Source organism: Lontra canadensis, unplaced genomic scaffold (assembly GCF_010015895.1).
Source record: "Lontra canadensis isolate GAN:19392208 unplaced genomic scaffold, GSC_riverotter_1.0 scaffold13, whole genome shotgun sequence".
Classification (NCBI taxonomy): Eukaryota; Metazoa; Chordata; class Mammalia; order Carnivora; family Mustelidae; genus Lontra; species Lontra canadensis.
In genome coordinates, this window is record NW_022631007.1 from 13,621,918 (window position 1) to 13,634,377 (window position 12,460).

A 12,460-nucleotide genomic window follows, 5' to 3' on the forward strand; every position below is an offset into this window, starting at 1 on the left:
GAATGTACCAAGAAGGAAACAAGGTCTTGGAGGGCTGGGCGGGGCCAGATCATCCAGTCCCGGTAAGGAGACTAGATTTCATGGAGTCCTAGTAGATCGGATAGATTTGTTCTAAGCGCAGGGAGATGCCGCTGGAGAGACTTGATTTGTGAAGAGGCCCTCAGCTGTTCTAAGGAAAGTGGCTTAGCTGTGTGTGTTTGGGGCTGAGGGCTCGGGGGGTGAAGGGAATGGGATTTGGGAGACCAGGTGGGAGGTTGCTGTAGTGAGTCAGGGCAGAGAGAAAGTGCTCAGATAGTAGAGAGAAGGGGTCAGATCAACTCACATTAGCCGCAGAATTGCTTGGATTTGAGGGCAGAGTTGAGTCTTTATGACAGAGAATGTGTGGTCCCCAAAGTTTAATTTATTCTCTCTTCCTTTACAGAAAGAGTTTGCCTCTCTTTGATTTACGCTGCCGTGGGACTCATTTTTAAATAAATGAGCCCAACCGTGTGTCTGGAAGGAAAGAATAAAATATATAAAGGTGTCACTTCTTACCAGTGCCATGCCAACAGAATCCCAGTGGGGTTCCCTTTGTGAGGGAATGACGAGGTGGGAAGACATCTTATTAAATTATTTTAAAGTTCATTTAGAGGGAAAAAAATAGGTAAAAATAGCTGATAGGAGACTTCGAAATATCAAGGTGCGAGTCCTTCCAGGTAACCGTGCGTGATCAGACTACCATAGTACAAAAGGCTGATGTGGTTCTAAAAATATGCAGACTAGTGGCACAGAATAGACCCAGCTTCAGACCCCAGTGTCTGCACACATTCGGAATGCAAAGAGATGATGACGTCACATCGGTTGGGAAGGGATAAATTGTTCGGGACGTGACAGGGGTGATCGCTTAGCCATTTGGTAATGAATTTCATAAAATTCCTCACCGGGCAGCAAAATAAATTTTCCATTAGTGTCAGTAGACAGACCACTTTTTTTAAATTAAGGAGAATAGATGGGTATGTTTATCAGATTTTTCATGGAGGCAGACCTCTCTGTGTTTCAAGGCAAAATCACGAAGAGAAGACGGATATGGCTGCTGAATTGAGACTTGGTCACCAGTTAGGAAGTGGATCTGAGTGTGTGCAAGTGACAGCGGGGAAGACAGTGGCAGCAGAGAGGATGAAGTGTTAGACTCTCATTGAGCAAAGGATACAAAATAATAGCCCTAAAGCAGGAAGTAAGAAGTAGTCGTCAAGATTTTTCTGTCACAGTCCCAGGAATATGAATTTGAACTTTGGTATTCTGTTCGCCGCTTGTCCTGTTCAGCTAGGCTTTCCTTGAACTGCTCGGTGCGGGGGTGGGGGGGTGGACCATGCAGGGGGATGGATGCTCACCTCTGCCCAGAGCCTGAATTGCTGCAACTTCCCAGGAAAGCGTTTGGCAAATGCTTCACCCTCTGCTGGAAAGTCATGACAAGAGCGTGATCCGAAGTGCTGAGGAAGATGAGTTACAAAGATGGCCCTACCACCGGGTCATCCGCAGCAGCAAGAATCTGGCTCCTGCTGGGAGAACAGGGGATCAGGCTGTCCTCCAGCTGCTGGCCCATTCATGAAACTGTCTGTGTTGACATTCCCTTCTCACGCCCCTTCCCATCAGGCAGCCCGTGTTTGTTGGTTAGCGGCAGGAATGTCCTGGACCTGTCTGTCCAGCATCTGCGTGCATTGGGGGCTGTTTTCCAGCTGGGCTCTTTGGTGGGCTCGACCCCGTTCTGCCGCCTGTGGAGTCGTGCAAACATCTCACTCATCCCCATGGGACTCTTTTGGTGCCCGCTCCTGCTGCCATGTCTTCAGGATAGGAAAGTCCTACCTTGAACTCGAGCCTCAGACACGGCGTCTGTGTGTCATCAGCGAGCATGGTCAGTTGGACCGGCCCTGCATGACTGGAAGCCACGTTCCCGTCTCTCCTTGTCTGAAGCTGGCATTTTAATCCGAGTCTCAGAAACAAGCCTCAGGGGGACAGCCCTCTCACTAAAACCAAATAAGCCTCAGTTTACTCATCTGTAAAATGAGCAGCGCCGACTAGGTATCCACATCCCAGAGGGGTATCTGAGATGAACTTTTGTTTTTTTAAGATTTATCTATTTGAGAGAGAGCATGAGCAGAGGAGGGGAGAGGGATAGGGAAAAGCAGACTCCCCGCTGAGCAGAGAGCCTGATGCAAGGCTCAGTCCCAGGACCCCCTGCTCATGACCTAAGCCGAAGGCAGAAGCTTAACAGACTGAGCCACCCAGGCACCTGTAACATGAACTTTCACAAAACTTTTTAAGGTAACGTGTACTAGAAAAGATAGCAGTGTCTCTAAGGGAGATCTTTTTAAAGGATAGACTGGCTTCCTTTTTAAAGCAATAGAAAGCTGCCTTCTTTAAAATAACTTCCTTAAATAAACTTCAGTTATAAAAAGTGTATTGCTCGAAAGAGAAGTACCCATTTGGTTTTTATTTTTTTTTAAGAAGACAATGAATCCGTGACTAACATTTACAAACCACAGCCCCTTTGAGTGCTGGTGTTTTGATGAGTGTGTTGTACAGGAGTCCTGCCCCCTGACCAGCAGCCACCCCCCCCAGTGAGTGGGCCTCTCTTCTCGCGATTAGAACAGTTCAGAGATAATTATGCTCATTCCTCCTGGTCACCGGCTGGCAACTGGGGTTGGTAAGTATTTCTCATCTGGGCTGGTCACAAGACCCCCCCTCGCAGCCTGTCTGCCACCAGCTGCGTCACACGGTGGGCTGGCCTTCCCATGTGACTCTGGGGGGCAGACCGCAAACCACCAGACCTCCTGAACCCCATTCCTGAATGAGCAGTCAGCGGGCCACACGTGGGTTACTCTTTGAACCGTCAGCAGCACCAGGGTCACGGGATGGACGAAGGGCTGCCATCGGAGTGTCCCCGGTGTGATGGGCAGACCAAGAGGTCCGTGGGCTTTGGGTCTTGTGCTTGCCAGGAAGACGTGGCAGAACCCCCCTCGTTTTCCTCGTGCTGTTGGTGTCCTATATGTGCCCGACAGCTACGTGATCAGGAGGGCAGGAACTGGGTCCTCCATCTGCTGTGCCGTTGGCGGGCCCCAGTGCACACTGGTGCTCGGGAATAGGTTGGCTGAGACATTGGTCCGTTCAGCAGGCGGCATCAGACACAGCATGAGTCAGGCACTGAGCTGAGCTCAGAACAGAGATGGGATTCCATGGGCAAAGGCGCTGTTGGACGGGGTTCCCTCTCAGATGGGCAAGTTTTAATGGGGAGAGACAATAGGACCCCTTTAGGGTCTTCAAGACCAGGGGTGTGGAGGTGGGGAGCCGGCAGAGCCCAGGAGCTGGCTGGTGTGGGGGGGGGTCTTGGAGCCAGATGAAGGCACAGCGGCTGGGTTTGGCAAGAGTGCTGGAAAGACAAAAGGAGGTGTGATGCAGCTGTGGTCAGCAGGTGGGTGAGTGTGTGCAGGGCTGGCAGGACAAGCCGGGGGTCTGGGTCGTCTTACACAGACTGGAGAGAGGAGCCCGAGATTGGTTTTTACCCAAGGAAAGAGTGGGATAGATCTGAACCCCAGAAGGAGCTGTCCCCCAGCTGGGTGGCAGGTCATTGGTGGGAGGAGGCCTACCCAGCAGAGTGTCCCCTCTGTCACTGGCCGGTGAAACACCATGCCGTGTTGCTGGCTTCCCGGCCCTCCCTCCTGGGATGATAGAAACAGCAAGTTAGAAGTGCAGATGTGCACTACCCCCCCACACACACACACAAACACACATACACTGCCCATGGCGCCCTGGGTGATGGCTCCTGAGCTTTGGGAGATCCGATAAGAGTTTGAGTGTGGCATGTCCCCAACCCATTGTCCGGCGCCCACATCCTTCACTCTCCAAGCTCCAGGATCTCAGTGTCATCTCAGGCCAGGCTTCCCCAGCCACGCCTGCCAAGCATCCAGCGCTGTTCCTATGGGTCTTCACGGAGACCACAGGGCCGCTGCCTAGGAGATGCCCATGTTTCTTGGGTGGACTCAGGACTGGGGTGCGTGATCCTCACAGCTGGCCTGTGGGGGACTCCGAATGGCAGCAGGCCACCGCCCTCAACTACACTGGGTTGTTGAACTTGAAGTGAAGCCCACTCCGGGTGCTGGTAAGTGATGCTAATTCCCTGGGGTCCTCTCCAGCAGAGCCTGCTCTTTGCACCCCCAGCAGGAGGCAGCCCTCTTCTGAGGGTTATTGTCTCGTGCTGAAGGTACCCACAGGCCAGGTTCTAGAAATGAGACTCCCAACGTCGGAAGCCTCCACCACTGTGGTGCAGGAGGTTGAGTTTCGCTGGGCTGGGCTCTCGTAACCAGAGCCCCAGCTGTCCCTACCCACTAGAGAGACCTGGAAAGGGGACACTGGTCACGTGCTGGCCTTCCACTTGGGTTCTTGCCCAGACCAGTCGGGTCAGGGTTCAAGATGCAGAAAACCAGGGAGCTGGTTTGCAGACTGAGCAATTGGCTTCCAGGGCCGTTGGCCTCGGAGGGAAAGAGGTGGTGGGGATGTTTGTGGACAGACGGACAGAGGCTCTACCTGGCCTCGCTGGGTCACTGCCAGCCCCGCCTTATGGTGTCCTCAGAGCGACTGTGAGAGAGCTCAGGCCCCACAGGCTCATGGGCATGCCTGTGGGCTTCTCTGCAGCCAGCCCCGGGGGATCAGAGCCCCAGTGTGTTGGGGCTCCAGGGAGCTGCCTGACAGGGAGACAGGGTCAGCCGGGGACGGTGTCTCTGAATTATTGTGACTCTCCAGAGCTCACTGTCCTTTGGGGAGTGAGCAAGGTGAGCAGACGGGATGGAGTTTCTGTCAAAGGTCTGGTGACTGAAATCACCCAGAGCAGGTTGAAACTCGTGCTTTCTTTTTAACCGGAGGAAATCTGATGCAATCAACACGCTACTCTTACTCCAGAAATGAAAATCAAATGTGGGGATGAGTCATCGCCTGGAAGGCGCGAACTGAATTCCCCAAGGAGGAACCCAGAGCAGGCAGCATGTTCTGTTGCTCCTGCACATTGGGTCAGGGGACCCTGGGCGGGGAGGTCACTGCACCCTGGGGCCCTGAGTAAGGGACTCCGCAGATGAGTTACTCCTGGTGGCCTTGTGTTTGCCAATCTCGGGCGGCTCGTTGGCAGATCAGCTCCCACACGACCGTTCTGTGATTCTGGAAGCCGAGGCAAGGGCGGGTCAGCACGGGAAGCTGAAGGCTTGTTTGTAGGTTCCGGAGTCTGAAAATAATTCTGTGCGAGTACGACACTGTTGTCTTCGCAGGCCAGCCTCCTCGTTCCTAGGGAGGAGCCAGGACTAGGCTTTTTTCTCCCCTCATGAATCAGCCTTTATACTCAAGCAGAGAAAAACTCATTAGTTGTGAGTCAGACACAAATAAGCTTTATGCCCCTCCTGTCTTCCCAGACCTGACTTCTATCAAGGGGGTGGAGGGTGGCTTCCTGTGTGCAGGCGTGGCATGGAGAGGATGGGGGCATGAGGGGGGTAGAGTGGTTCCCCCCACCCTTCAGAGAGCTCCGGAGGTCCTGGGCCAGCCACCCTGGGCACGGGTGCATGCCGCTGCAGGGTGTCCTGGAGAAGTGACCCGCCCTGGGGAGGTTGGCAGGACTTGGAGGCCAGGCCATCCAGGCACGTCTGAGGTGCCACCCAGGGAGCCCATCGGTGATTAGGAGTGCGTAGCTTAGAGTTCCAAAACAGACTAGAATTCCTAAATTTCACCCTTCATTGTATAATCGAGTCACAAGGCCATCAGGGGACACTAGACATTCACTGGGGATTTTGACTGTTTAAAGACAAATGCTTCAGAGATATTTTGACAAGTATCCCTGGGATAATCTCTCTCGTCTTTTTAAAATACGAGAGATTATCCCAGGGATACTTGTCAAAATATCTCTGAAGCATTTGTCTTAAAATATTTTAATATTTTATTTATTTATTTAGAGAGAGAGAAAGAGCAGGGGGAGAGGAAGAAGGAGAGAGAGAGAACCCCGGCAGATTCCACGCTGAGCATAGACCCCAATGCGGGGCTCAATCCCATGACTCTGAGATCGCCACCCAAGCTGAAACTAAGAGTCCGACGCTTAACTGACTGTGCTAACCGGGCACCCCCTTTGTCTTCATTAAAATAGAATTCATCATTGGCGGTCAGTGCAGGTCTCACGGCAGGAGTGGGGACAGAAGCAGAGCAAATCCTGTGGCCTCCCGGAGCTTACTTACATTCTCTTGGAGAAATTGGGCTGGTCACAGGAAAGCACAGGATCGGTGGTGTTGATAAGGAAAATAGGGAAAGAAGGTGGAGTTAGGGGTGTTGCTGCTGTAGCAGATGCCTGTCCCTGTTCATTAGGTGACTTTTGAGCAGGGCCTGAATGAAGTGAGGGATCAGGTCTGGTGAATACCTAGGCATGGGCCTCCCAGGTGAGGAGATAGCAGGTGCAAAGGCCCTGAGGAGGTACTTCAGGAGAAGCGAGGACCCATAATAGGAGGCCTTGAGGGCACCGTAAGCACACTCAGGGCTCAGAAGCTTTCGGAGGGTTGTGAGCAGAGTCCTGACTTGTAAAAAACATTCTGACTGCTCACTGAGGGGCAGGCTCAGTGGACTTGGTGGAAAGGAGCCGATTACTGTAATTGTGGAGGTGCTGAGGTCAGGTGGAGGTCATGTTCTCACTGGGCTGCTGGGGAGGGAGACGGGGCTTTTTTGGCTGGGTGAACATGCCATTCAGCCGTAACTGAGATGGTGAAGACTGGAGGGGGCTTGGGGCAGCCCCCGAGCTGGGTTTGGACCTGGGAGGTTCAGGACAGACGCCCCTCAGTCTTAAGGAGACCCTCAGTGAGCTGGGTCTGGGATCCAGGGGTCACATGTTTGCTGACAAGAACCTGGCCGTGTCTCTGTGGCCTGTGAGGGGGCTCAGCTGCTTGGGCATTTGACCCTGTGGCTCCTTTGAGCTTTTCCCAGTCAGAGGGGAATGCGTGCACATGTTCCTGACGGTGTCTGGGAAGGCAGGTGTTTAATGTTCCCTAATACTGCTTTCCTAGGGCTTTTTGGTTTGATTGCAGGCATTTTAAAACACGTATGTAAATAGAAAAATAACAAAAATAAAGTAGTAAGTAATTTAAAAACAATAAAATGGGGACTAGTGGGAACTACATTGGGTAGATAGTAAAATGTAGAGTAAATACAGTAATTGCTAGCAGTCGTATTCTGTGCCATAAAATAAAGTCCCGCATCTTCACAAACTCCTTATTAAACAGATGTGAGCCTTGTGTCATTTCCCCTGACATGGCTTTTCTGGTGCAGCAGGGACTGACTCAGGAGGCCTGTGCCATGAGCCCCACTGACTTGAACTTGGAGCTCTGGGACACGGACTGCAGGTCAGCACCCAGCGCATGAGTCAGCGGAGAAGCCTGTGGGCCTTTGGGCAGAAGGGTGGAGCGGAGAGGGTGGAGGGAGAGGACTGGTTTCCTGGAGGCACAGGTGAGGGGCGTGTGTTCCGGGAGCAGGCGCTGAGCAGCATGGGGCACCCTGGAGAGGTGCCACGCGTGGCCACAGACTCACCTGGGTGTGGAGGTCAGTGACAAGCCTGGAAGGGCAGGTGGGAACTGAGTGGTGGAGGGCTCCGAATGCTGGGGCGGGGACGTCTGACTTTGCTGGTTTAAAAGCAGGGAGCTGTCCTGCACAGTTTTGAGTGGGGCAGTGACGTGACCTGGAAGGACAGCTTTGGGATCCAAGGGCCCCTGATGGAAGGGGCATCGAGCAAAATCGGGTCCCACAGCCGCTGGCAGCGAAGGCCCAGTGCGCTCTGGGTTTGGAAAGAAGTGGCTGTTAGCAAGTGGGTAGAGCACGGAGCGGTTTGCTGGCCACTGCCTCCTGGGCGGGTTCCCCCAGACATCGCTGCACGCCGGGCTCTGGAGCATGTGGAGGTGATGAGCTGCTCTGTGAGCTCTCACCCTGATGGTGTCAGGTCAGAGAAGGTTCCAGGAAGAGAGTCTGCTAGGCTTGCCCAGGGGGGCAGGGGCGCTGCCTGCTTTGCTGTGAGGTAACATCCCCGAGAGCAGGGGCGAGGTTGGAGTCCCACACACCTGAAGGAAAAATGGCCATTCTGGGCCTCACACAGGGCCCTGAGCCCCACGGGACCGATGCCCCTGTCCCACGGGAGCGGCCGCGTGAGTGAGCGCATTGAGGCTCGGTGGGCACGCGGTGCCATGCTGTCCGGCCATCACTTCCACATCATGGCTTCGCTCTGGCCGATGAAGTGGGTTGTCAGAACCGTATGGCTAGTGGCTCACCTGCTCCTTGAATGGCACCTCTGGGAGGGTCTCTGTGTTTCTAAAAAGACTGCAGATCTCTTTATGTCACCGCTAACCCCTTTTCCTGGTTCTGCACTGGCTCAGGGCAAAAACTGTGTGCCCATCCCCAGTGAACAGAAACAGTGGTCTGTCTCCAGAAATTCCGGTGGGGTCCAGTGACGCTTTCTGCTCTGCCCACCCCTGAGGCCCTGATTTCACCTGCAAGCTACCTTCCTGGTGGTGATAAGAAATGCAGGAATCCCGTTGCTCTTAGCATGTTTATCTCTAGTTTTTTGGGGTTTTTTTATAAAGATTTTATTTATTTATATGACAGAGATCACAGTAGGCAGAGAGGCAGGCAGAGGGAGAGGGGGAAGCAGGCTCCCTGCCGAGCAGAGAGCCTGATGTGGGGCTCGATCCCAGGATTCTGGGATCGTGACCTAAGCGGAAGGCAGAGGCCTAACCACTGCGCCACCCAGGCGCCCCTGTTTATCTCTAGTTTTATCTTCCAACTTGCAGAGTCTTCAAGTGCTCACTGGGAAGCTTGGTCCTGTTGTGTAGGAGCCTCCGGTAAGCGGCTGGCTCCCACTGTCCCCACCCTGGATTAAATCAGACCCCACCGATGTCCCCTACAGGACTCCGAGGGAGGTGGGGCTCATCCAGGGGCCCCCAGCCCATCACCACAGGCACCTGCATCCCACCCACCTCCCCAGGACTCCCCCAGCCAGCCTCGGGGTCCTCGGGGCCGCACCAGCATGGGAGCGAAGGCACCGCTTTGCAGTAATGTCTCACGACGGTGCCCATTTTGACTTTTCTTTTAAACCCTCCATGAAATAATTTCTTGTGGCCGCAAATGGAAAATCAGCTAATATACATTGAAAAAGAGGTGGGAGGGCAGGTGTGCATCCTCCTTCTTGTTCTGGGTCTGTCTGGAAGCTTGGTCAGAATGGACTCTCCTAGGAGACTCCTCGGCCGCCTTTCCTCAAGCAGACCTGTGCTGGGGCCCGTATGTCCTGAACAGGAACTCCATAACAAGGAGTTCATGGGCGGGGTTGGGGGGAGAGTGTGCGGTGGGTGCAGCAGGGAGAGCATCCTTTGGCTCAAGTATGGTCCAGAGCACTTGCCCTCTTGCTCACCCAGTCCTCGGAGCAGCTCTGCACCAGGTGGGGAGCCCCTCACGGGATTTCACAGCTAACTGGCTTTCCCCTCCACCCCACCTGTAGTTTCTTTGGCTGTGTCTGTCTGTCTGGTGTTTCTACCCACATATGAGTCCCATTTCCAGCAAGTGAGACTCGTCTTTCAGGTCAGAAGGATTTTCACATTCTCTTGTCTCAGTGATGTAGGTTCACGGCACGGTTCCTCTCTGGAGCTATACTGCCCCGAGGTGGGCTTTGCTTGCCTCCCAGTGCCCCGTCTCTGGCCTGGGGGCTGGTGTCTGCGTCCAGCTCGGTGCCACCTTCCCTCCAAGAGCATTCTTCCGAGGAAGTCGATATTCTGTGGGAGAGAAGGAAAGAACTTGTCCCCAGAGCCACGGCCCTGCAGGTCATTCTGAGCCAGGCTCGGGACAGCCGAGGCCCTGGAGTTGAGGGCGTGGACTGTCTTTGAGCCCTGTTCCTTGTTCTATGCACCTTACACAAATCATATTTATTCTTCGCACAAATCAGTCAGGAAGGTGTTGTCGTCGCCCCACATGCCAAGTACAAAAACTGAGCCTTGGTGGAGTTAAACATTGAATACAGGCTATCCCCACAAAGGGGGGTGTGGGCCGGCAGGGTTGAGTGTGCCCCCTGCACAGTGGGTGCTCAGCCTGGCCTGCTGCATGCGGAGCGTAGGGGAAGGGCGGCCATGGATGATCCCCCACCCCCGGGGCCCTCCAGGTCCCTCCGACGAGTGAAGGTAACGCACCTGGGCCAGAGGCCACCTTCCCAGCCATCTCTGGATAGCGCAGGCAAGGAGCAGCCGGGTTACATGAGCCCTGTTACCATTGCATGAAGTTCGCCTGCCCTCAAGTTGCTCTTTTCCCTTTCCCTTGGAGGGCGTGGAGAATTCACTGCTTTGCAATTGTCTCCTGCCTGTGGGCTGGTGAGGCTGTGCCCATGGCCAGTCACGTCCCAATCTCCAGAATCCTCCTTTGTGCCCCTTCCAGAAAGAAACGGGCCTTAGAGCCATGATTTGTGTGCTCCATGCACAGACACTTCTCGGGCGGTTGGGCAAGTCTATGTACCATGGTTTCACCTGCACACGGTACCCAGGGGTGACTTCGAGGCAGAGATGGCTGTGTGTGTGTTTTATTTGGGGTTGTTGTTTGTTAGGGATCCAGGGAGGATTTCAGGGGAGTGTGAGCCGAGCAATTCCCCCCCGACCCCACCATGGTGGGGCCATAAGAGGCACCGTGCCTGGAGCTCCTCTCCCGGGTGTGGGAGCCACAGCAGGAACCGTGCCAAGAATGGGACCAGCCACTGTCAGGACAGACAGATTTATTTCTTCTTTCCCAAACCCTGAAACTGGCTGTGTGGACTGTGCAGATCCTGTCTGTCCTCTTCTTTCGCTGTGATGAGCAGGCTGGCCAGGGGCTAGAATAAATGTCCCAAACCCCGTTGTGCCCCAGGGTGCAGACAGCAGTCCAGGAAACGCGGGCTGGCTCTGTGCGCTGACAGGACCGATGAGATGGACGTAAGGTGCTCAGAGAATCCAGGGAGGGAGCCCTACTCTGCTCTCCTGGGCCGTGGCGAGTGTCTTTATAGGAACAGCCTCTGGAAGAAAGAGGATTCCCATTTCCTATAAAATTACTGTTGAACCCATGTTTCACTTGCTCAAGGGACGTTCTTGTGTTTTCCTCCCCCGCCTGCAGGAAGAAGCTCATTGCCAAGTTGACCCCATCCCGCGGCATGGTTGCCTGAGAAGAGCTTCGGCAGGCGCTGGGGGTACCTGGAGGAAGAGCAATGAAACCTTAGCCGTCCACCCGGGAAGACAGTTCGAGATGGCAGCTCAGCGGATCCGAGCTGCCAACTCCAGCGGTCTCCCTCGGTGCAAGTCCGAGGGGACGCTGATTGACCTGAGTGAAGGGTTTTCGGAAGCGAGCTTTAATGATGTCAGAGGTGAGCTCACAGGGTACCCTGGGTGGCTCAGGGGGTTAAGCCTCTGCCTTCGGCTCAGGTCACGATCTCAGTCCTCGGATCGAGTCCCGCGTCAGCCTCCCTGCTCGGTGGGGAGTCTGTTTCTCCCTCTCCCTGTGCTGCTCCCCCGCTTGTGCGCATGTACTCGCTTGCGCTCTCTTGCTCTGCTGTCATAAACTCTGAAAAATGGGGCGCCTGGGTGGCTCAGTGGGTTAAAGCCTCTGCCTTCGGCTCAGGTCATGATCCCAGGGTCCTGGGATGGAGTCCTGCATCAGGCTCTCTGCTCAGCAGGGCCTGCTTCCCACCCCCACCCCACCGCCCCGCCTGCCTCTCTCTGCCTACTTGTGATCTCTGTCAAATAAATAAATAAAAATCTTAAAAAAAAAAAAAAAAGGTGAGCTCGTGGGGACAAAACTGTGGCTAGGGGAAGTAGATCAGGATTTGCAGGTGCTCAGAGACCCAAGGACTTCTCTGCCTTAAAGGCTGCCAAGTTCCCAGTTAAACTTTAGCTCTCTAAACTTCACCGACCATAAATCCAGCCCTAGAACAATAACCACTTGTCCTGGGGGTTTTTTGGTGTGTTGGGAGGTTTTGAATGTTGCCCTTGGTAATGCAACTTCTTCATACAGAATGTGTTTGTGTTTTCTCTTTTTGAGAGTTTTGGTAACATTAAGGTAGGGAGCTGGGTGCTCAGGATACTCAGGGGAAGGACAGAGTGTGGCCAGCCAAGGAAATATTCAGAGCTGCTACAGAGGAAAAGGTGGTCTGGGACTGGGGTCAGCAAGCCCCCCATGAGGGTCACCCACGACATACTATAGTCCTTGCAGGCCCCAAGGGTGCCACCACAGCTATTCCTCTGCTGTTGCAGCTCGAGAGCAGTCAGAGAAGACAGTAAGCAGTGGACACGGCTGTGTTGCAATAAAACTTTATTGACAAAAACAGCAAAGGGGCCTTTGTTGGCCGATCCTGGCTGTAGAGGTGGCCCCAGGGGTGAATCACCGTGAGCCTCCTGTTTTCTCTTAACAGCCACGTACA

At 54.1% G+C, this 12,460-nt stretch overlaps 1 protein-coding gene across 1 annotated transcript in view; it reads left to right on the plus strand.

The window, feature by feature from the left end:
* Nucleotides 1-12,460, plus strand: part of SH3BP4 (SH3 domain binding protein 4) — an 82,723-nt gene that overhangs the window by 54,480 nt on the left and 15,783 nt on the right. Inside the window, exon 3 of the mRNA XM_032857546.1 lies at nt 11,161-11,407. Within this exon, the coding sequence (XP_032713437.1) occupies nt 11,290-11,407 (118 nt within the window). The 5' untranslated portion in view covers nt 11,161-11,289. The remainder of the gene's footprint in view (nt 1-11,160; nt 11,408-12,460) is intronic.